This window comes from Lynx rufus, unplaced genomic scaffold (assembly GCF_022079265.1).
Source record: "Lynx rufus isolate CCGP_SWC_20201006 ecotype Redwood Valley unplaced genomic scaffold, mLynRuf1.p SCAF_16, whole genome shotgun sequence".
Taxonomy (NCBI): domain Eukaryota; kingdom Metazoa; phylum Chordata; class Mammalia; order Carnivora; family Felidae; genus Lynx; species Lynx rufus.
Genome location: NW_025814830.1, coordinates 588,258 through 613,833, shown reverse-complemented (window position 1 = coordinate 613,833; position 25,576 = coordinate 588,258). Strand labels below are relative to the sequence as shown.

The window sequence follows — 25,576 nt, the reverse complement described above, 5'->3', positions numbered from 1 at the left end:
TCAAGTATGAATTCTGTGATGTTGACGAAGTCCTGAGCATTTGGTAAAGCCCTTGCCACATGTCTTACATTGGTAAGGTTTCTCTCCAGTATGAATTCTGTGATGGCCATTACGGTCTGACTGCAACCTAAAGGCCTTGCCACATTCTTGACATTTGTAAGGTTTCTCTCCAGTATGAATTCTCTGATGCTGACTAAGGGATGATTGCTGGCTAAAGACCTTGCCACATACTTGACATTTGTAAGGTTTCTCTCCAGTATGAATTCTGTGATGCTGAGTAAGGGTTGTTTGCTGACGAAAGACCTTACCACATTCTTGACATTTGTAAGGTTTCTCTCCCGTATGCATTCTGTAATGCTGAGTAAGGGATGATTGCTGGATAAAGGCTCTGCCACATTCTTGACATTGGTAAGGTTTCTCTCCAGTATGGATTCTGTGATGCTTAGTAAGGCTGGAACACAAATTAAAGGTTTTGCTGCACTTGTTACATTGGTAATGTTTCTGTCCGGTATGAATCCTATGATGTCGAGTAAGGGCTGAGTATTCGCTAAAGGCCTTGCCACATTCTTTACATTTGTGGGGTTTCTCCCCGGTATGAATTCTGTGATGTTCAGTAAGTCGTGAGGAATAGTTGAAGGCTTTTCCACATTCTTGACATTGGTAAGGTTTCTCACCAGTGTGGATTTTGTGATGCTGAGTAAGGGATGATTGCTGTCTAAAGGCCTTGCCACATTCTCGACATTTGTGAGGTTTCTCTCCAGTGTGGATTCTGTGATGTCCACTAAGGGATGATTGCTGGCTAAAGGCCTTCCCACATTCTTGACATTTGTAAGGTTTCTCTCCAGTATGAATTCTGTGATGTCGACTAATTGATGTTGGATGGCTAAAGGCTTTGCCACATTCTTGACATTTGTAAGGTTTCTCTCCAGTATGCATTCTGTGATGCTTAGTAAGGGATGCTGGCTGGCTAAAGGCCTTGCCACATTCTTGACATTTGTGAGGTTTCTCTCCAGTATGAATTCTGTGATGTCGAATAAGGGATGATTGCTGCCTAAAGGCCCTGCCACATTCTTGACATTTGTGAGGTTTCTCTCCAGTGTGGATTCTGTGATGCTGAATAAGCAATGATTGCTGGCTAAAGGCCCTGCCACATTCTTCACATTTGTAAGGTTTCTCTCCAGTATGCATTCTGTGATGTTGAATAAGGGATGATTGCTTGCTAAAGGCCTTGCCACATGTTTGACATTTGTGAGGTGCAGTATGGATTTGCCTGTGTGCATGGAGTGATGACCTATCCTTAAAGGTTTGACCACCTTCTTCACATTTGTCAATTTTCTTTGCAGTATGCATTTGCTGATGTTGAGATAGTGTCGAGTGCCTGTCAAAGGTTTTGCCACATTCCTTGCAAATGTACCTTTTCTCTCCAGTACCACTTGTCTTATACGTATTTAGACTTAACGATTGACTAAACATGTTCCCAGATTCATTACCTGTGTATGGGTTTTCCCCCACACGAATCCTCTGATGACCAGCAATACTGGAGGACTGCTTCAGAGCTTTCCCACATTCATCATATTTAGAAGTATTTTCTCCCTTCTGCGTTCTCTTACTCTTGGTACGCTTGGAGTTTGGGTAAAAGACTTCCTCATCTTTATTAGGTTCAAAATGGTTTTCTTGCAGAGTCCTCAGATGTTTGCTAACATGGGATCCCTGGTTAGACTGTGTCTCAGATTCACTGTATTGAGCCAGTGTATCTCCACTGAAAATGCTCTGGTAATGTTGCACGGTCACCTCCTCTATGAAGCGCCTCCCAAATTGATACGTCCTAGGCCTTTTATCTTCATTTTTGAATCTCTGAGTTTTAGAAATATTTGAATGAAAGGTCAATCCAATCCCACTTTCACAATGGCTCAAAGCATTGTTTTCAGTGTGGATGGGGTAACTTTCCAAATGTTCCAAATTTTCGTTGCACAAATATGTATGTTTGCATATTTGATTGGAACTTCTTACAGATGCACACTCCTTTGCACAAATAGTGGATGTAAAAAGGGCGGTTTTCCAAAATGTTTTCTGTCCTTCACCACTTGCGGCCGTGAGGTTCTTATTATGGGCACTCGTCTCAATTGGACCACGTCCTTCATAAAACTTCTGATGCACTTCATTCTTTCTATCACTGTCGCAGTTTATCAAGTGTAAATTCTCAAGGGCATGATGTTTCCCTGTACCCAGTGACACAGTTTGTAAAGAGGCTTCTATGCATGGTTTTGGCAGGAGGTTCTGGGTGCCATGTGAAGATATAGCTGAAAGATAGCAAATAACAAAAAAAGGAACATCATTCCAATTACTACTCTCACATGAATGTACTGACAACTTCTAATATACAACCTTCAAATCAGTCAGAGAATGTCAGGAAGATGGTTGAGAAGGATTCATCGGGACGTCATTCTTCCTTGACACAGAAACTTACATACAACATGTTGAAGACATAGCCTAATAGATCATCCTGTAGTTGTTTAAAGGTGTAGCACAAATCACATTCCTGTGCCACAAAGAATCAGGAAAGTATCCTATGAGCCAAAATTTAGAAGCAAGGACATTTAATTTAAAAGTCAAACAGAAATGATGAAAATACGATATAGCAAAAGTAGGAATGAAACAACAGGACGAGTTTGTTTTCAGAAATAACCCAAAAAATTTACAGATCTATAACACCATCAAGTAAGGATGAATAATTGAAGTTCTCCTAAAATCAGAAGTGAAGAAGTAACGTAAGACACAGTACATGTGATATAGATATAAAATAATTATAATTGGCACAAAGAATAATTACATGCTAACAAATAGGTATCAAAAAAAAAGTACCTATTTCAAAAAAAAGGTATAACCTACCTGACATCATCATGGAGAAAAGAACATAATGAAAGAGGAGCCTGGGTGGCTTAGTTGGTTGAGCGTCCAACTCTTGATTTTGGCTCAGGTCATGATCTTAGGTTCATGTGATGGACCCCCGTATCAGGCTCTACCCTAAGCAAGAAGCCTGCTTAAGATTCTCTCTCTATATACCTCTGCCTTCTCCCCCACTTACTGACTCTCACACTCAAAAAAAAAAAAAAGAAGAAAAAGAAAAAAAGAAAAAAACGTATCTACAACTACTAAGTAGATTAAAACTGTAATAAATAAACTCCCAGTGGGGCGCCTGGGTGGCTCACTTGGGTAAGCATCTGACTTCAGCTCAGGTCAGGATCTCACAGTCCGTGAGTTTGAGCCCTGCATCGGGCTCTGTGCTGACAGCTCAGAGACTTGAGCCTGCTTTGGATTCTGTGCCTCCCTCTCTCTCCTCCCCTCCCCTGCTCATGCTCTGTCTCCTTCTGTCTGTCTCTGTCTCAAAAATAAATGAAAACATTAAAAAAATTTTTTAATTAAAAATAAATATAAAAATAAATTTCCAACAAGGAAAATGCTTATGCCAGATGAATTCACGGAATAATTCATAGACAGACATGATAAAGTACTTGAAATCTCCCCAGACATTTCTAGGGAGTGAAGAGAAGAGAGATTATGAAAACCCTTGATCATACCAGCCTTAACAGGTTATCAAAGCTGAAGGAAGATGCTACAAGTATAGAAGACTATGAATGACTATCTTTGGGGAATATTCATGCAAAATCCACCATAAAACTAAGCAAATAGGGGAGCCTGGGTGCCTAAGTCGGTGAAGCATCTGACTCTTGACTTCAGCTCAGGTCATGACCTCAGTCGTGAGATCAGGCCCCAATGTCCAGCTCATTGCAAACTGAAAAACCTGCTTGGGATCCCCTTTCTGCCTCACTCTCTGCCCCTCCCATTGTCCTCTTCTTCCCTCTCCCTCTCAAAACAAATAAACAAATGAAAAACAAACTGAATCAAAAGCATGTTTTACCATTTTACAACATAATCAGCTGGGAATTCCTCCTGAAATTCAAGGGTGTTTCACCATATGGCAAACTATCAAGTTGGGACTGCACATTACAGACTAAAGATCACAAAGAGAGGATTAATTGATACAGGACAGGAAGTGAGCATATTGTACACCATTTCATGATTAAAGATACTCACTAAAGGAAGAATCAAAGGAAACTACTTCATCCTAATAAAGATAATGTATGTGTGAAAGGCTGAAATCCAACATAATCAATGAGAGGACTGAAAGCTCCTCCTATTGGATCAGAAATAAGGTATTGAAAGCAACTTTCTCATGTCCATTCCACACAGTACGGGGACTATTCAGAACAATTAGGCAAGAAAAAAAATACACAAAAGGAAACCAAATTGGGAGCGCTTGGTTGGCTCAGTTAATTGTCTGACTGTTGGTTTTCAATCTGGCACTTTGTGAATTTGAGCCCCACATCAGGCTCCAGGCTGATAGCACAGAGCCTATTGGGGTTCTCTCTCTCTGTTTCTTTCCCTCTCTCTCTGCTTCTCCCCCACTCCCACTCTCTCAAAATAAATAAACTTAAAACAATTCTAAAATTGAAACAAATTGGAAAAGAAAAAGCAAAATTATTGTTGTTAGAGGATGAAATTATCTATATAAAATCCTAGGAAACTTTTTTTTTGGTAACCATTATTATTCATTTTTGCTAATTTTTCTACTAGACCCTCCACTTTCAATTTTTTATGCTATAAATGATTGAGTTAATTACTGTATTTCACCTTTTTTCTCTTATTACACTCAATGAACAAAAGAAATTTAGATAAAATTCTGTAAAAGGAAACACTAAAAAAAATAAGAAAGAAGTAAAATGAAGACCCAAATAAACAATAACATAACATTGAAAGTAATTCCATTTCTCCAATACAACACACAAAATTGGCAATACCTTAAATACATTTACATTGAAAAAAAAAACCCACAAACGAAAAATGGAAAAGAAAACGAGGCAACAGTTACCCACAGAAACATATAGTGTGATAAAAGATTCCTAAAGCAATCATACACTAACATATTAGACATTTTGGAAAAGACCAAGACCACATACTTTCACTGGTCAATTGACCAAACATTTAAACAAGTAACTCCTTGGATGCCCCAGTGGCTCAGTTGGTTAAGCATCCAACTGTTGGTTTTGGCTCAGGTCATGATCTCACTTTGTGAGTTCCAGCCCCACACTGGGCTCTGCACTGACAGTGAGCATCCTTTTTGGGATTCTCTCTATTTCCCTCTCTCCTTACCTCTTCCCTCTTATCTCTCCTCTCTCTCAAAATAAATAATTATTAAAAAGGTAATGGAGAACATTATATTTTTTTAAAAAAGCAATTACTGATAAAATTCATCAAAATTCTACAAATAGTAGAATAGAGGGAACCCATTGAAAATCATTCTAGGTAGCAGGCATTACCCTGGTACCAAAGAGGACATAACCACAATACAAGAACAAAAAAAGGCTAGTTTGTCGAATATAAATATTGCTACACTGACCTTCTTTTGACATTCATTTGCATGATAACTTCTCTAGCCCCTCACTTTCAATTGGCAGACAGCTTCAGGTCTAAATTGAGTCTTTTGTAGGCAGCAGATTAATCGGTTTGGGTTTTTTTTTTTTAATCCATTCAGACACCCTATGTGTTGTGATTGGAGTGCATAGTACATTTCCCTTCAAAGGAATTATTGACTAGATACCTATTTGCTCCCATTTTATTATTACTTTTGGCACTGTTTCTGGAGATTTTTTCTGATACTTTCTTGTCTTTCTCACTTTTGGTCTCTTCTCTGAAGTCAAAGACTGTCCTTAAACATGTCTTGGAAGGCTGTTCCAGTGGTCACAAACTCCTTTAGTTTCTGTTTGACTGGAAATCTCTCTCTCCTCTAGTCTGAATGATAGTCTTCCTGGATAGACTGTTCTTGGCTGCCTATTTTCCCCATTCAGCATCGGGTCTGACTGCAGCCCCGGCCACCAACACAAGCTACCCCAGACAGCATAGGGGGAGAGCCCTGCAGTTCCACACCATTCCAGGGACTATGGAAAATGATGAAATGGAAGAATTCTCCTCAAAAGAAACTCCAGGATGTAGTGACAGCTAACAAACTGATCAAGAACGATTTAACCAATATAACAGAAAATGAATTTAAAATAATAGTCATAAAATTAATCGCTGGGCTTGAAAAAAGTATAGAGGACAGCAGAGAATCTATTGCTACAGAGATCAAGGGACTAAGGAACAGTCAGAAGGAGCTAGAAAATGCTATAAATGAGGTGCAAAATAAAACGGAGGGGACCACAGCTCGGAATGAAGAGGCAGAGGAGAGAACAGGTGAATTAGAAGATAAGATTATGGAAAAAGAGGAAGCTGAGAAAAAGAGATTAAAAAAAAATCCAGGAGCATGAGGGGAGAATTAGAGAACTAAGTGATGCGATGAAACACAATAATATACGCATAATTGGGATTCCAGAGGAGGAAGAGAGACAGAGAAAGGTGCTGAAGGTGTACTTGAAGAAATCATAGCTGAGATCCAAGAGGCACAAGAAATCCAAGAGGCACAGAGAACTCCCTTCAGACGTAACTTAAAACAGTCTTCTGCATGACATATCATAGTGAAACTGGCAAAAAAAAAAAAAAAAAGGATAAAGAGAGAATTCTGAAAGCAGCTAGGAATAACCATGCTCTAACATATAAATGGAGACCGATAAGACTCGTGACGGATCTGTCTACTGAAACTTGGCAGGCCAGAAAGGAATGGCAGGAAATCTTCAACGTGGTGAACAGAAAAAATATGCAGCCAAGAATCCTTTATCCAGCAAGTCTGTCATTTAGAATACAAGGGGACATAAACTTCTTCCCAAACAAACAAAAACTGAAGGAAATCATCACCGCTAAACCAGCCCTACAAGATATCCTAAGGGGGATCCTGTGAGACAAAGTAACAGAGATATCACTACAAGCATAAAACATACAGACATCACAGTGACTCTAAACCAATATCTTTCTATAATAACACTGAAAGTAAATGGACTAAATGCGCCAACCAAAAGACATAGGGTATCAGAATTGAAAAAAAAAAAAAAAAAACAAGACCCATCTATTTGCTGTCTACAAGAGACTCATTTTAGACCTGAGGACACCTTCAGACTGACAGTGAGGGGATGGAGAACTATCTATCATTATACTGCAACTCAAAAGAAAGCTGGAGTAGCCATACTTATATCAGACAAACTAGACTTTAAATTAAAGGCTGTACCCTTCATAAGTATATAAGAATTGAGATCAAACCATGCCTACTTTCAGACCACAATGCTATGAAGCTTGAAATGAACCAAAGGAAAAAGTCTGGAAAACCTCCAAAAGCATAGAGGTTAAAGAACACCCTACTAAAGAATGAATGGGTCAGCCAGGCAATTAGAGAAGAAATTAAGAAATATATGGAAACGAATAAAAATACAACAATCCAAAGGCTTTGGAATGCAGCAAAGGCAGTGCTGAGAGGAAAATACATTGCAATCCAAGCCTATCTCAAGAAACAAGAAAATTCCCAAATACAAAATCTAACAGCACACCTAAAGGAACTAGAAGCAGAAGAGCAAAGACACCCCAAACCCAGCAGAAGAAGAGAAATAAAAGATCAGAGCAGAAATAAACAGTATAGAATCTAAAAAAACAGTAGAGCAGATCAATGAAACCAAGAGTTGGTTTTTTGAAAAAATAAACAAAATTGATAAACCTCTAGCCAGGCTTCTCAAAAAGAAAAGGGAGATGACCCAAATAAATAAAATCACGAATGAAAATGGAATTATTACAACCAATCCCTCAGAAATGCAAGCAATTATCAGGGAATACTATGAAAAACTATATGCCAACAAACTGGACAATGTGGAAGAAATGGACAAATTCCTAAACACCCACACACTTCCAAAACTCAATCAGGAAGAAATAGAAAGCTTGAATAGACCCATAACCAGCAAAGAAATGGAATCATTTATCAAAAATCTCCCAACAAATAAGAGTCCAGACCAGATGGCTTCCCAGGGGAATTCTACCAGACATTTAAAGCAGAGGTAATACCTGTCCTTCTCAAGCTATTCCAAAAAGTAAAAAGGGAAGGAAAACTTCCAGACTCATTCTATAGAGCCAGCATTACTTTGATTCCTAAACCAGACAGAGACCCAGTAAAAAAAGAGAACTACAGGCCAATATCCCTGATGGATATGAATGAAAAATTCTCAATAAGATACTAGCAAATCTAATTCAACAGCATATAAAAAGAATTATTCACCATGATCAAGTGGGATTCACTCCTGGGCTGCAGGGCTGGTTCAAAATTCGCAAATCAATCAATGTAATACATCAAATTAATAAAAGAAAAGATAAGAACCATATGAGACTGTCAATCGATGCAGAAAAAGCATTTGACAAAAATCAGCATCCTTTCTTAATAAAAACCCTCGAGAAAGTCGGGATAGAAGGAACACACTTAAAATCATAAAAGCCATTTATGAAAAGCCCACAGCTACTATCATGCTCAATAGGGAAAAACTGAGAGCTTTCTCCCTGAGACCAGGAACATGACAGGGATGTCCACTCTCACCGCTGTTGTTTAACATAGTGTTGGAAGTGGTAGCATCAGCAATCAGACAACAAAAGGAAATCAAAGTCATCAGAATTGGCAAAGATGAAGTTAAGCTTTCACTTTTTGCAGATGTCATGATACCAAACATGGAAAACCTGTGATAGACTCCACCAAAAGTCTGCTAGACCTGATACATGAATTTAGCAAAGTCGCAGGATACAAAATCAATGTACAGAAATCAGTTGCATTCTTATACACTAATAATGAAGCAACAGAAAGACAAATAAAGAAACTGATCCCATTACAATTGCACCAAGAGGCATAAAATACCTAGGAATAAACCTAACCAAAGGTGTAAAATACCTGTATGCTGAAAACTGTAAAAAGCTTATGAAGGAAATTGAAGAAGATACAAAGAAATGGAAAAACATTCCGTGCTCATGGATTGGAAGAATAAATATTGTCAAAATGTCAATACTACCCAAATCTATCTACACATTCAATGCAATCCCAATCAAAATTGCACCAGCATTCTTCTCCAAGCTAGAACAAGCAATCCTAACATTTGTATGGAACCACAAAAGGCCCCGAATAGCCAAAGTAATATTGAAGAAGAAGACCAAAGAAGGAGGCATCCCAATCCCAGACTTTAGCCTCTACTGCAAAGCTGTCATCATCAAGACAGCATGGTATTGGCACATAGACCAATGAAATAGAATGGAAACCCCAGAACTAGACACACAAAAGTATGGCCAGCTAATCTTTGACAAGGCAGGAAAGAATATCCAATGGAAAAAAGACAGTCTCTTTAACAAATGGTGCTGGGAGAACTGGACAGCAACATGCAGAAGGTTGAAACTAGACCACTTTCTTACACCATTCACAAAAATAAACTCAAAATGGATAAAGGACCTGAATGTGAGACAGGAAACCATCAAAACCCTAAAGGAGAAAGCAGGGAAAAACCTCTCTGACCTCAGCCGCAGCAATTTCTTACTGACACATCCCCAAACGCCAGGGAATTAAAAGCAAAAATGAACTATTGGGACCTCATGAAGATAAAAAGTTTCTGCACAGCAAAGGAAACAATCAACAAAACGAAAAGGAAACCAACGGCATGGCAAAAGATATTTGCAAATGACATATCGGACAAAGGGCTAGTATCCAAAATCTATAAAGAACTCTCCAAACTCCACACCCGAAAAACAAAAAATCCAGTGAAGAAATGGGCAGAAAACATGAATAGACACTTCTCTAAAGAAGACATCCAGATGGCCAACAGGCACATGAAAAGATGTTGAACGTCGCTCCTCATCAGGGAAATACAAATCAAAACCACACTCAGATACCACCGCACGCCAGTCATAGTGGCTAAAATGAACAAATCAGGAGACTATAGATGCTGGCGAGGATGTGGAGAAATGGGAACCCTCTTGCACTGTTGGTGGGAATGCAAACTGGTGCAGTCGCTCTGGAAAACAGTGTGGAGATTCCTGAAAAAATTAAAAATAGCGCTACCCTATGACCCAGTGATAGCACTGTTAGGAATTTACCCAAGGGATACAGGAGTGCTGATTCATAGGAGCACTTGTACCCCAATGTTTAGAGCAGCACTCTCAACAATAGCCAAATTATGGAAAGAGCCTAAATGTCCATCAACTGACGAATGGATAAAGAAATTGTGGCTTATATACACAATGTAATACTACTTGGCAATGAGAAAGAATGAAATATGGCCTTTTGTTGCAACGTGGATGGAACTGGAGAGTGTTATGCTAAGTGAAATAAGTCATACAGAGAAAGACAGATACCATATGGTTTCACTCTTATGTGGATCCTGAGAAACTTAGGACCATGGGGGAGGGAAAGAAAATAAAAAACAGGTTAGAATAGGAGGGAGGCAAACCCTAAGAGACTCTTAAAAACTGAGAACAAACTGAGGGTTGATGGGGGGTGGGAGGGAGGGGAGGGGAGGTGATGGGTATTGAGGAGGTCCCCTGTTGGGATGAGCACTGGGTGTTATATGGAAACCAATTTGACAATAAATTTCATATTAAAAAAAAAAGAAATACCAATAGGTATTGTTTTTGAGTCTTCTATAGCATTAAAAGTCTAGGTCTCCTTTATGTTTTGTGCTGGATTACATTCACAATTTTAAGGCATTTGGACTAATGTGATACACATTTTCTTTATTTGCAGCAACAGAAAAGAGATAAGGAAGAGTATCTATGGCACATGAGGGTAGAATAAAATGGAAGTTTACAGGACAGAACTCTCATTCACAATCTCTACTTTAAACAGCAATTCCTACAGCAAACATAGGAGGAATCCTTCATTTTCCAAAGCAGACAACAAACAAGGTGACATGAAGGAGGAAGCTTCCAGAATAAAAGAGATGATTAGTGCACATCTTCCCATAAAGATACTTAATGCTAACAGAGAAAAAATATCAACCTTCTAGTGGAGGGATCCAGCAGAGAGCACACAGGAAATAAGGAACCTGTGATGGGTGACACTGGGATCAGGTGGCTAATGTTCTTCAAAGGACACAGAACGACAGCTGTGAAATAAATGTCCAGAACAAATATGTAAATCACAGTCTAACAGCCAAAAGGAAAGTAACCATTTTATTCAAATATCAAGCCACTATGCCATGGCAAACAATTCAAATGATCATCTTAGAGAGACTTATGGAGGAAGAAGAGAGAACAGGTAACTAAATGATATCAGGAAAACTCTGCAAGACCAACAGGTCAACCCAAATGATCTACCTCATACCTCATGATGCACATGCCATGTCAGAATTTTCATCAAATAAGTCAGAAATGAATCTCATAAAGAGCCACGCAGAAAGTGAAAACATTTATGACAAAGGCACAGGAAGTTTCTATTATACAAGAAAAAAGATGTAAATTATGATGTTACTGAGAAATAACGTAACCATTGAGTCTTTATGACAGGCTGTGAGTTCTAAGTTCTCAGTGTTCTAGTTCCCCTGTGGCATTAATGTTGGTAGGAATATTAGAATACACATGGACAAATTATTTCACCATTGAGGAATGGAAGACATAAATTGGAAATTTCTCATTATCATTCATAAGAAAAATAAGCTTCTGAAGTGAAATAGAGCATGGGATTTTCTCATTTTAGAAAATGCTTTTTTATCTGAGGAAATTACAGTTTTGTATGATTAAGCCTAAGCATCAGTGGGGCGCCTGGGTGGCTCAGTTGGTTGACCATCCAACTTCAGCTCAGGTCATGATCTTGTGGTCTGTGAGTTCAAACCCCAGATCAAGCTCTGTGCTGACTGCTCAAAGCCTGGAGGCTCCTTCAAATTCTATGTCTCTGTCTCTCTCTGCCCCTCCCCCACAATTGCTCTGTCTGTCTGCCTCTCTCTTTCTCTCTCTCAAAAACAAACATTAAAATAAAAACAAAGATTATAGCCTCAGGAACATTGGAAAGCATAAACCGGAAATCACATGATCCCTGTCTCCGGTGCTTCTGGGATTTGGACACCAAAACCCACTCTGTCCACCACTATGACACATTTCTCACCAAAACAGAAATTGGGAATGACTTACAATAGAGTTTCTCAGAATATGGAGAATTCTCCAGGGCCTCCAAAGGACAAGCTTTCAGACTTTGGAGATACTCAACGCGCAAGGGGAGTCTCCTGGCACTCACTGTGGATGTGATGGACCATCACTGGAGCAGAATAAAGAATCCTTCGAGAATGTAAGAGTATGATGGGTTGGAAAGCTGATGTCCCGCTATGAGTGGGACACACATAAAACTGGGCTTCCAAACTAATTTCCATTCAAGGAGAGCTACTTGAGCCATATTTTAAATATTTGCATATCACCACTGTCATCTGTTTTGTTCATGCCCACCTACCTGCTGGTGAGGCTACCGTCTTCTCTCTCTTCACATCCCAGAGCTCCCTCTTTTGTTCCAAAAAAATGACCAGGTGTGGTTTCGACACAATGAGGCCTGATTATCAGAAAAAAAAAAAAAAAAAAAGAACATACCTGTTTCTCAGATTCTTTCACCCCAATACTGTGCTCAGTACATGAGAGAGGACATTGTAGAATTCCAGAAAATGATTTCTGAATGCTGTTGCCCAAAAGCCCCTTTAGTATACTTGACAGGAATTTCCAATGTTCACATCATGACCTCACGTCCAAGTACTACCACTACAGGAATGAGTAGCAGTTGGGAGCTTAAGTGGGCAGTACCATATTATGCCACTCAATGTTTACAATTACCACTCATCTACAGATAATGATGCTCTTACCTCACCGTAAAGAAGGGGAATCTACAGCTGAAAAGGACACCTCATGAAGATATTTCTCTATATCTACAAACTCTACTTCTTTCTCTGACTGCAGGCATCTGAATCCCAGTCATGCAAAGAGGATGTTTCCAAGAGACAGTCTTCAAAGGAAGGAACAAACCCGCGAGTGAGGTTTAGGAAGTCTGGAAGGAGTTATCCTCACCCAAGAAGAGGAGGTGTCCATAGGTCTCTAACATCACATCCCTGTACAGTTCTCGCTGACTCTGGTTCAGGCATCCCCATTCCTCCTGAGAGAATTCTATGGCCACATCCCTGAAGGTCAGCAGTCCCTGCAACAAATACCACAGTTATCAAGTAGACATAGGCAGCATTCACCATGGTACCTAAGATACAAGAGGGAGTTAATGTCACCAGCTGGACCCCAAGACCTGACCTTCACTGCTTACTTGTTGATACCCACTGCCCTCAGTCCCTCATTTTATTTCACTTCTTCTTTCAACCTTATCTGTTACTTCAGGCAACAACACCCCAGGGCCATCGTCTCTTGTGATGGAAACAGAAAGTATACAACAAAAGGTATGTCATCTGAGAAAGAGCTTATACCCACCCTGTCTGAGCTCATCTCCTGACTCACTCCTAAGCAAGTAGACAGTGGTGTCAACCACGGGGAGAGGAGTGTTACCATGACCTCATTATAATACTAAACTCTCCACCTAAGAGCGAGCATGAACCTCATTTACTATGTAACATCCAGAGTAGGTATGGAACTGCTTGTTTTCAAAAAGCAAACATTCCAATGTGTATTTATTTATCTTTGAGAGAGAGAGACAGAGCAGGAGCAGGGGAAGGACTGGGAGGGAGACAGAATTGGAAGCAGGCTCCAGGCTCTGAGCTGCCAGCACAGAGCCCAATGCAGGGCTCGAACTCACAAACCGAAAGATTTTGAGCACACAGACTGCATGATCATGACCCGAGCTGAAGCTGGATGCTCAGCCAGTTGAGCCACCCAGGCCCCCCTGTATACAACTGTTTTCTTCAGACCCAAGTGTAACCTGATTTGCACCTTTACATCAGGTGATGGGCTCTCCCTCTAATTCTCCACCCTGACTATATATGAAACCATTCCCTTCCCGGGGTTTCTGCTTTGGAAGTGATTCCCTGTGATCTCCTTAATTGTTGAAATTCACATTTCCTTTGTGTGACAACCCCAGCTGGTATACATTCTATCTGTGACTCACCAGGAAGTGAATTCCTGTTTGTTCAGGTACTTTAGGAAAACTGGTTCCGACTTAGAGGGGTTTCCTGCTTTCTGCAGGAAGACCTTTTTCAACACAAATATATGCTTTCATGTATTTTCTTACTTTGAGGTAAGAACCAGTGTAAATATTGTGTTTTTTCAAGCGAATTTATAAAATGAAGGCATCAACAAAGGCATCCACATTTTTAAATACTATAGTCACATCACGTAGTATACCTGGTGTCTATTTCTTAGATGGAAAGTCTGGGTGTGTTACAATGTACATAGCATATTCTAATATGAATTACAATTTCACAATGGTGCATTGAAGAGCTTTATTTTTTTTTATGTTTATATGCTTATTTTGAGAGAGTGAGAGAGAGAGCAAGTGGGGGAGGGGTAGAGAGAGGGAGAGAGAGAGAATCCCAAGGAAGCTCCCCACTGACAGTGCAGAGCCTGACTTGGGGCTCCATCTCAGGAACCATGAGCTACTGACCTAAGGTGAAATCAAGAGTCAGATGCTTAACTGACTGAGCCACCCAAGTGCCCCCAGATTCTGCATTGCTGACAAGACATTAGCCTATTGGCCAGGGAATAGATATTTGAATAACAAAGAGCAAGAATTCAAAGGCAGGAACTTATGGAGTACTTGGAACTACATGGGTTTTATAACAACCACAGGTTCTACTAGAATAGCAAAAAAGGCAACAAGGAGCCTTTCTGAGCATTTCCTACTTAGTAGATAGCATCTACTCATTTTTCATAAATTAATGGAAAATGAATAATAATCATAATTATAAACAATTATCATCTATGAGAGCAAACAGGTTATTCTATTTCTCTGTGGATATTTTGTCAAGCATCCAGTACATGGAAGAGATTCTGTTTTAACCCGGGTTATCTGACCTAGAGTTGATCTAAAACGACACAGTGGTCAATATCCAGACGGGACCCTAAAGCAATGTTAGTAACACGTGTGAAAGCTGAAAAGAATGATGGAAACCAGAAAGTGTCCACACAAAAGTGATCTCCTGTTTTACACTTCATGCACACATCCATACGTTTAGAAAGCAGTTATATACATATTAAAAGTGATAGAGTGGAAGGCCACCTGGGTGGCTCAGTTGGTTAAGCATCTGACTTTTGATTTTGACTGAGATTGTGATCTGAAGGCTCCTGAGTTTGTGCCCTACGTTGGGCTCTACGATGATAACAGGGAGCCTGTTTTTAAACTGTCTCTCTCTTCCTCTCTCTCTCTGCCCCTTCTCCACTTGTTCTCTTGATCTTACCATCTCTCACACAAACTACAGAAAACAAGTGAAGAGCAGGAAATGGTCGTGGAAACTAAGAAACATCCTCAATGACTTTACACTCATAAATCTAGTTTTAGATAATGATGCTTAGGTCTTTTATTCACACTGTCAACACAAACACATTGAGTGATATACATAAACCAGCTATTATTTCTGAATCTAGTATGATGAGGGATACAAACAGGAAAATGTGCACCTTCACCAGAGAAGGCTGACCTGGAGCCTGCAGAGTTTTAATAAGCATCAAGTAAGTGCTGGTTGCTACATTCTTAAGGGGTCTCCTGACTGCCTATACATCTCCATAAGTAACGTTGAACTGAATGGTAATCCCCAGAGAAATCCTGCAGAAGCAGTTTTACACTCAGAAATTCAAAGGAAGGGGCTCCTGAGTTGCTCAGCGGGTTAAGCCTCTGTCTCTTGGTTGTGGTTTCGGTCATGATCTCACGGTTTATGAGTTTGAGCCCCCAGTAGGGCTCCGTGCTGCTGAGTATGTCGAGCCTGCTTGCGATTCTCTTTCTCTCCCAATTTTTCCCCGTTCCCCCCCTCATGTGCTCTGTCTCCTTCTCAAAATAGGTAAATAAACGTAAAAAAAAATAAAAGGAACATTTGTGATCTTAAACTGCATGCAACTCCCCTCCCCCCCCAGGACATATAAGCTTCGTGAAACCACAGTATCACTCTCTCTGACCACAGGTCCAGTCTCTGTGCGACTCCAATAAGCTATCTTGCATCATCCAACATCTCAAGAATAGTGTCTCGACCATTGTGCTTGATTATCCCACCATATACTGTTTCATTGAAAGCTTTTGTTTCAATCCTCATTTCTGCTCTATTCTGTTTCAGGATTCGAAGGTGCAAGCATGTAAATTATGGGATTCTTCTTTTCTTGTTCTGAAAATACAAAGTAAATAGATGAATAGATTTGCATCAAGAGTGTGGAGTAAACTAACAATCTACAGGATGGAGGTCTGAGTGATTTAGAACCTCTATTCCCAGAAGTCAATATCTCTACTACACAAAGGTGAGGGCCTTCATTGTCCAGTGGAAACTGCTGGGATGTGGCTTGGGAGAAGGGGTCAAGAAAGGATTCTGGAGCCCTCTTTGGTCAAAAAAGCTGTTTTCATGAAAGCACAGAGAGAGGAATTGTGGCACCAAGGGCTGCAGTAGGGTTGTGAGGAGACACTGATGGTATGCTTTAAGTTGGAGGCATAGAGATAAAAGAAGTTTCTAAAGCATTTTCAGATAGTCAAGAAGACTTACAGGATACTGGCAGTCTGACTCTCCTCAAGCTGAGCTTCCCTTTTGCCTCTGGCAAAGCATTCACATGAAGGCAATTGTGAATTCCTTGAGCAATGTCATACTCTGCCTCTATCTAGTGTTTATCAATGGATGGCAAACTGTAAGAAAATTTAATCCTATCGACATTTCTTTTGCCTCTGTTCCTTTCATCAATAACTACAGGCAAAGAGAAACTCAGAAGAGGTTTCCAGTTGAAATGGGATGGTTTCTGCACATCACTCAGGAAATATACCTAAAACCCTTACAAATGAGAAAGGAAATGTGAGCGTTATAGAGGAGAAATCTAGCAGAAAGCACAAAGGCAAGTTAAAGCATTTCATATCAGCAGTAATGAAATCAATTGTAATGAAATAAACTGAAAATGGGGTATCTTTTTACATTCTAAAGAGCAAAAGTCTTCTTTTTATCAGACAACTTTGGAGTTAATGCGGGCCTCATATCCATCCTGTGTATTTGTGCACTTTCTTCCTCCTGGTCTCCAGAGAGGTGATTAAGCATCCAGATCTGACCTAAATGGGAACTGTTTTCCTTGAGTGCTATGCAGGACCAGACTCCACCAGCAACAGGAATCTTGGACTCAACGCCTTCCCCTGTGGATCGTTCACAAAGGGAATATTTTCAATACTTGCAGAACTTTAATTTGGAGTTGGAGAAGGGGGAGAAGGCTCAGCGATACAATGGAAGAGTGTTCTACAAACCTAATCTTGAGTATCATCGGAAAAGGTTAAAAATTAGGTGAAAAAATAAAGCAGAAATCTCAGAACTAGAAAAACCAACACTTGTAATTTCAGTTAGCATGGACTTTCAAGAGAAAAAGAGGGAATGGGCTCTGACCTCGAAAGCACAGCTTACCTGAGAACTGGCCATTCCTTCTTTCACCTGGTCTGCTAGATTTCTTCTCCAAAGATTTTGCTAGAGATATCACAGCTGCAGAAGGAAAAACTATCTTCCAAGCCACTAACACAGCCTCTACACCTGTAAACTGATGACCTGCAGGCCAGACTGAAATTTAGAAAAGACCCAATTTCCTACTCCTTTGCGTAAAACTATTCAGAACCTTTTGAGCTCCTAATTGGATGCCAACCTCTGAGTTTTCATCCTCTGGCTTCTGGAGGCTTCTCTGCCCACAGATGCCACTACCCCCACAAATGCTACTACATCATAGGCACACTTTTTTACACGGCCCTGATCGTCTCCAACTTCTGTAGAGGAGACCCTGGTACCTCTCCTAGAGCCAAAGCCTGCACTCACCTCTCCTAAATTATTGGGAAACCTTTGTGCTTCATCCTGGATTTCCTTAGAATCACCTGTAGCACTTAATTAAAACAACACCATTGTTTCAGCAAACATTGATTGACAGAATCGGGGGGGGGGGAAGGGGGCGATATGATCATTTTTTGAAATTCCACAAGTGATCCTGTTGGGAAGTATTTGGGAAGGTATCCATGCAAAAAGCACTATAATAGCTATGGTTGTTGTCCAGATTGAAATCCATGCCTTCTCCACTGATCAGAGTTTCTGGAGATTTACACATCCCCCCTCTTTCTTCTTTGCAGTGGGAGACACCCTCCCAGGGAAAGCCCAGGAGCTTTCCCTTATACATGCAAATGCCTCTTTCAAAGGTTTTCAGAGCTTTTCCTTTGTCTGCTTCTTTAAAGTAATCCTTATGCCAAAGACGCACATTTTGGAATGGTACAATGCTCCCCTTCAGTAGCAAAGTTTATTTTCCTAAGTCACCGTTAAACAGTTTTCCCAACTGAATGCATTCTTTAATTCCTTTGACATTTCTAATTCCTCATTATTTTCACTGAAATTTGGTGTTATCCTCTTTTCCTTATTGTAGCCATTCTGGAAATATTGAGTGGTTTCTCACAGTAAAATATGGAGTGATCTAAGACAGTTGTGCTGCTGCCTGAAACTGAAACCACTTAAAAGCATAAAATTGAACAATTGAAAATGGAGGCATTAAAACATCAACAAGGCTGGCTATTGAACTTAGTAACTTTTTTTCTCCTGGGGAAACCTCCCATTATTCCTTCTTAACCGCCCCCCCCCCTTTTTTTTAACCAAGTACCACACTGGAAATATGATGACAAAGGCTGGCAACACAAACACATTTCCTGTTGAAACAGGATGGATCCTGTTTTTCCCTATAAAAATCCCCAGCCCCTTCCTCTGGGTGGGCTTGCAATGTTGAAGGCCTTAACCTGCTTCAGCCTCTTCTGCCTGGGAAAACAATAAAGCTCTTATTCCTCTTTTGCCCAAACTCTGTCTTCACATTATATTTTATCTCTGAAGAGCAGAGGTCAGTTTTCAACAACAGAATGAATGTGTATGAGAAGAAAACATTTTCCTTCATCTGTTCTCTATTCTTTGGCCAGCCTAACAATTAAACTGACATCAGGCAGTTTCAAAAGAGAAAAAAAAGAATTTCTTGATGATGGGAACCTCAAAGATATGAGGCTCAAAGACAGGCAATTGATGCTCGTATGCCATTTCGAATGAAGGAGAAGGGGGTGGGGATTTACATCTCAAGAAGGAGGAACAACATCTACAGTCAATGAGAAAGGAAGACAAATGTTTATCAAATATATTTGTACTGCCACGCAGATAACCCTTTATAAATGGTTCATCGCTGGGGGCACCTGAATGGCTCAGTGAAGTGTCCCTCCTTGGCTTAGGTCATGAGCTAGCAGTTGGTTAGTTTGAGTCCCACATCGGGCTTTCTGCTTTCAGCACAGAGCCCGCTTCAGATCCTCTGTCTCCCTATCTGCTCCAACCCTGCTCCTTCTCTCTCTGTCTCTCTCTCTCTCTAGAATAAATCAATAAACTATTTAAAAAATCAAATAAAAATTAAAGGTTCATCCCTGCTATTAACTCCTTCCTAGTAGAGGTCCCTCATCTAATTTATTCTTGGTATATGTATCAGCCTCAGAAAAGAAGGACATTTTTCCATTTCCAGTAACTTAGAGGTTGCTAGAGGATATTTTGTTAAGTTAAATGAGCCACATACAGAAAAATATATACTGTATGAAATCACATACATGCAAATCTTAAAAACAGGAAAATTATTAAAGATCAGCATGTTTGTTGCCAGGGGCTGAGGATGGGTGAAATGTTTAGATGTTAGTCAAGTGGCAAAAAGCACTACTAATGCAGGATGTATGAGCAGTGCATGTTACACCTCAGTGAGTATAGTTAGTACTAGTGTATTGCACCCTTGAGATTTGCTAAGAGAGGCTATCGGAAGTGTTCTCAACACACACATGTACACACACACATGTATTAACAATGGGAGATGAGGGATATGTTTATTGGATAGATTGTGGTAATGACTTTGTAAGCAGAACCCAAGGGTGCAGGAACACCTGGTTCCAGTGGCCCCAGACAGACCCAGTTCTGCTGGGTTGACCAAATCCAAGGGCAAGACAGAGGACTTTTGCTGCCTGAATTTTGACCTCAGACTTCCTCCCTAGGTTCCTTCCAGCTTGTCTTCTGGCTCAGGAGGAAGACCCTGAAGACAAAGTATCCCTCAGGGGAACTGGAACTACCCCTCAAGCCTCAAGGACTGCCCTTAGCAGAAAGACCCCACCCTGGATTGACTCCAGGACAATGACAGACTTCACAGTCTACCTGCAGATACTGACTCCTTTTGCCCCTCCACCCACCTCTCCCCTTTTCCCTTCCATACACCTGGAAGCGTATCTAGCACTTTGGAGACAGTCCTTGAGACATTATTCAGCCATCTTTGCAGTGTCAGCCTCCCTGAAATAACTTCCTCTCGTGTTTCACCACCTCTCATCTCTCTGCCTTTGGATTTTGTCAGTGGCAAGTGGCCAAATCTGGTCTGTGTGGGACCCCCGGAGCCAGCAAGAACACCGGCAAGATGAATGGTGATAAAACAAGATTTTCTTCACGGAGGCCAACACTGAGAAGGCAGGTAACTAACATCTCAAACACTGTCCCCAACCTGCTGAAAATCCTTTCAGGTTTATATAAAGAAAATGTAGGAGGAGGGGTGGTGGTACATGCAGGTGGTGAAGGTCAGGCCAATCACTGCATTGCTGTGAGGCATGTGGGGTCTTGCTGGCTCAGGGCAGTGCCTGTTGCTGGAGGGGGTAGTTTCCTTTCCCATCCTGGGATGCTTTCCCTGCTGGGGCTTCTTCCTGAGCTAAATGCTGACTTGGAAGGAAGAATGGAATCAGCTAGAAAGGACAGACGAAGGTCAAAAGAGAGACAGTTGAAGGCACTGCGGGGTCCTCTTTCCATTTCACAAAGTCTATGTATATTTACTTTTTAACACTTAACTGACTTCTAGATGTTCAGAAATGGAAAGCAGAGTGATAATGGGTTGGCTCCTGAAACTCCCATGGAGCAAGAATGTCCTATCCCCTTTTGGGGGTGTCAGAATTCCTGTCCCTTTCTGGTTGTTCAGGCTGAACTAAGAAATTGACATAAGACTGGGTGGCTCAGTTGGTTGAGGGTCTCTTGATTTTGTTTATGAGATCAGGGTTTGTGAGATCAAGCCCCACATCAGGCTCTGCTCTGACAGCGCAAAGCCTGTTTGGGATTCTCTTTGTCCCTCTCTCTCTGCCCCTCCCTGGTTCTCACTTGCTCTCTCTCTCTCTGTCTCCCATTCTCTCTCTCTCTCAAAATCAATACACTAACGTTTTTAAGAAAATTGAGACTGGCAAAGACTATCCTTGTAACCTGTTTCTTTTCGAAAGAATCAATTGACATCAAAGCTCAATATAGACCAAGTGAATTTCAGCACATATATCCATTTCAGTTCCTCAGGCTGGAAATGTCTATTCATTATTGACTACCACGAGCTTTCTTTTTATATGTACCAGCTGACACATCCACCTGCATTTTCTTCTGTCCCATGCAGTTCATTATTACACTTATGGCTGAAAACACTTAAATATGCTAATGGATTTCCTTGAGCATTTCATCTATCAAGACGTCAACATTTCTCCTAGGACACAAGGCACAATGTTCAACACTTGGTCTCGAATGCCTGCATTCCCTAAAACCTAGCTTTCCCTACACCTTCACCTGTGGTCAGTCACATTAAAATTCAGAAACAATTGCCCTTACCCATATTTCTTGAAGGAACTTTGAACTATCTTTGTGCAACAGTCTTCAAACCCCATGCCCAGATAAATGTTGGACAACTATAATGTCTCATATTGAAAGATACACCTTCAAAGATAATTTAAAGTATTTCTCCAATATTACAGGACAAACTGTTATATTACTGATAAGATTCTGGCCTTATTGCTGGGGCCATTAACATATTCAAACAGCTACTTATATGATAATTATAAAAGGGTTCATTTTATGCCTGTAATTTATTATTTATTACTAGATACTTAAAATTTGGTTAGTTTATTAATTTATTTTGTGTGTGTGTATGTGAGAAAGAGAGAGAGCACAAAAAGGGGAGGACGCAGGGAAGGGAAGACAGAATCCCATGCCTTTAGCACAGAGCCTGATGTGAGGCTGGAACTCAAACCATGAAAACAGGACCTTAGCCAAGATCAAGACTCTGAGGCTTAACTGACTTGTGCCACCCAAGCATCCATAGAATAGATTACTTTAGTCACAATTTTACTTACAAGGTCACTGATGCATAATTGAACATAACACTCTTGGAAGAATGAATATATAAATGGTTGACAGGAAGAACAACAGACTACATATTTCTTATGAGATGGGGAGGTTTTGTAATTTCTCCAGGCTGCAGAGAAGAGTGTGAACATGTAGTGATTGTCACTCAGGATAAATGTCCTGACAGTGGGGAAAAATGCCTTGATTAAGCCCCAGTTGTTTACTTGCTTCCAGGTGGCCTACTGAAAAAGAGAAAAATTGTAATGATGGAAGACAGGGTATAGAAAGTTGCAAAGATGCTCCCTAGGACAAGGATGTTTGGGGTAGCTGTTATCTCAGGACACTATCTACTTGTGATTACTTCCTATCAATAAGATGGCCCCTCAGCTTGTACATGCGCAAAGCATGAAAACCATAAATGAGTCCTAAACACAAAATATATGAGGTATAAGGATCATCATTCAGTATAGATGATGTGCAAGCCTGCAAAAAAAAGTCTTAAGAAATGTAGGAAGAGTTAAATCATACAGATATCTTACTTTGGCCACCATGGATTGAAACTAAGTTGTTCTTTGTTTTTAATGCTTATTTATTTGAGGGAGATTGTGAGCAAGTGTGAATGGGGGAGTAGCGGAGAAAGGAAGAGAGGCTCCATGCTCTCTTTGGAGCCCCATGTGGGGCTTGAGCCATGCCCATGAGACCAAGACCTGAGACAAATCAAGAGTTAGACCCTCCACCAACTGAGGCACCCAAGCACCTCTAATTCCATTTTTAGTTATTTTATTTTATTTATTTTTTATTTTTTTTAATATATGAAATTTATTGTCAAATTGGTTTCCATACAACACCCAGTGCTCATCCCAAAAGGTGCCCTCCTCAATACCCATCACCCACCCTCCCCTCCCTCCCACCCCCCATCAACCCTCAGTTTGTTCTCAGTTTTTAACAGTCTCTTATGCTTTGGCTCTCTCCCACTCTAACCTCTTTTTTTTTTTTCCTTCCCCTCCCCCATGGGTTTCTGTTAAGTTTCTCAGGACCCACATAAGAGTGAAACCATATGGTATCTGTCTTTCTCTGTATGGCTTATTTCACTTAGCATAACACTCTCCAGTTCCATCCACGTTGCTACAAAAGGCCATATTTCATTCTTTCTCATTGCCATGTAGTATTCCATTGTGTATATAAACCCCAATTTCTTTATCCATTCATCAGTTGATGGACATTTAGGCTCTTTCCATAATTTGGCTATTGTTGAGAGTGCTGCTATAAACATTGGGGTACAAGTGCCCCTATGCACCAGTACTCCTGTATCCCTTGGATAAATTCCTAGCAGTGCTATTGCTGGGTCATAGGGTAGGTCAATTTTTAATTTTCTGAGGAACCTCCACACTGCTTTCCAGAGCGGCTGCACCAATTTGCATTCCCACCAACAGTGCAAGAGGGTTCCCATTTCTCCACATCCTCTCCAGCAATTTTTAGTTATTTTAAAACCTCATACTGTTCTCCTGAATGGCTGCTGCACCACTTTGTTTTCCCACCTACAGTGCAACAGGGTTCCCCTTCTCTTCATCCTCACCAACACCCATGGTTTCTTGTGTTGCTAATTTTACCCATTTTGGCAGGTGGGAAGTGGTATCTCGTCCGTGTTTTGATTTGTGTTGCCATGATAATGAGGGATGTTAATCATCTTTACATGTGTCTGTTAGCATTCTGGCTATCTTCTCTCAAAAACTGTCTATTCATGTGTTTTGCCCATTTCTTACCTGGGTTGCTTGATTTGTGGGTGTTGACTTTGAGAAGCTTTTATAGATTTAGACTTTTCATTCAAGTCTCAATTACTGTGTTATCCCCTCTTTTCAAATAATTGGGTAAGGTTTGTCCTGTTTTACTAAAGCATATGCACTTTCAACTGTAAGAGAGAAGTTTGGAATCAAACTTCAGAAATGAACAAACAGTCCCAGAGAGTTTCAGAATTGGTACTTAGTTTCAGGTTTTTGATTTCCAGGATGTCTTGAAATCTAGTCCTTGTTCTGACAGCAGGTGACTTAAATATCTAAGCTGGTTTTGAGCAAACTGCAATTTTTCTTTGGGCACCTGATGTCTCTTTAAAGCCACAAGTTTTCACAGGTGTATGCTGGTGTCATGCAAAGAACCTTGAGAAGGGGAGCAGAGAATGAAATTATGTCATACTACAACAAAGGAGAGCCTGCAGAAAACTTACTGTCATGTAGTATAACATTTAAGGTTGTCACATATAGAATGGACCCTCTGTGGAACCCTGAGGCGTTACTCAACAGGTGTGTTGCCATTCCTCCCAACTGAAGGTAAAAAGTACTGGCTATCCTTATCACCTGGACTATTTTGAAAAGGACTGCATGGGTGTTTCAGGGAACAATCAGTTTTCAGTGGGAATCGACATCACTAGTGGATGAACGTTGGGAACAAAAGATAAAGACAGATAGCAATGTTATTTTTTGCTCAGGGGTCCTAATCAAACTTCCATCCTCAGCCTTTGGGTTTTCTCTCAGGTACAATAGGGGTCATACAGGGACTAGTATCCCCTTCCCTTACCAGGACTCTCCTTCCCAGGAACCTCCTATTGCCCGGAACCTCCACCCCATGCTCTCCAGCCCCTGACCCCATGGCTGCCATGGTCCGAAGTCCTGGCCTTCCATGCAGCTGTGGCCCAAGATGGCTTGAGCGTGACCATTGATCTAGGGCCTAAGCCTTGGATTCCTCTCTTATGTGCTTGCTGCCCTGTTGGGTTTCCTTATTTATGGGGCAATGATTAACTCAGGGCAGAGATTTTGATGGATCTATTTGAAGCTTGATGAGTGATGCACTGTGGAGTGTGCCAGTATCAGCTGAACATTTTCCTCACAAGAAGGTTGGTAGCTCATTGAATAGGACTGATCATTTGATCAGTACCACTAACCTCAGCTAAAGTGCCATCAGAGAGCACAGACAACAGGTTGAAATGTCATTTATCTCCCCTTGTTTCCAAATGTGGTTACTACTGTCAAATTCTAGATTTTCCTTCCCCCTTTTTGGGAAAAAGAAATTCTGGCATGACATTTGCCAAAGAAATCTCAGTCCAGTAAATGAATCGGGGCAAGTGACCTAAGGAGAAATGGGTGTGTAATGCTCAAAAGGCCTAGGTACAAAGGAATAAGTTCATAGACTGGGACCCGTTGCTATTTATGGGAGACCCGTGTTTTTTTAACTGATTTAAGTTCTCTGAGGCAGGGGCTGCTGGTAGCACTTGGTTTGAGCACTAA

The 25,576-nt window shown here is 40.7% G+C and overlaps 1 protein-coding gene across 1 annotated transcript; it reads right to left on the bottom strand.

The window, feature by feature from the left end:
• LOC124511654 (zinc finger protein 345-like) lies at window positions 1-24,950 on the bottom strand. The gene is made up of 6 exons (XM_047079045.1): window positions 24,870-24,950; window positions 13,039-13,165; window positions 12,437-12,532; window positions 2,011-2,300; window positions 498-1,854; window positions 1-329 (listed from the first exon to the last, which is right to left on the bottom strand). The coding sequence occupies exons 1-6, from the start codon at window positions 24,948-24,950 to the stop codon at window positions 1-3; spliced, it is 2,280 nt and encodes a 759-aa protein (XP_046935001.1).
• Between the last annotated feature and the right edge of the window lie 626 nt (window positions 24,951-25,576).

Excerpts from the sequence above, each read along its gene's own strand:
- LOC124511654 (XM_047079045.1), bottom strand. The coding sequence starts at position 24,950 with ATGGCAGCCATGGGGTCAGGGGCTGGAGAGCATGGGGTGGAGGTTCCG. Across the intron at positions 13,166-24,869 it reads TCCTGGGAAGGAGAGTCCTG|GGACTGCTGACCTTCAGGGA; the intron begins GTAAGGGAAGGG and ends TATTTGTTGCAG. Across the intron at positions 330-497 it reads GATTCATACCGGACAGAAAC|CTTACAAATGTCAAGAATGT; the intron begins ATTACCAATGTA and ends CGGGAGAGAAAC.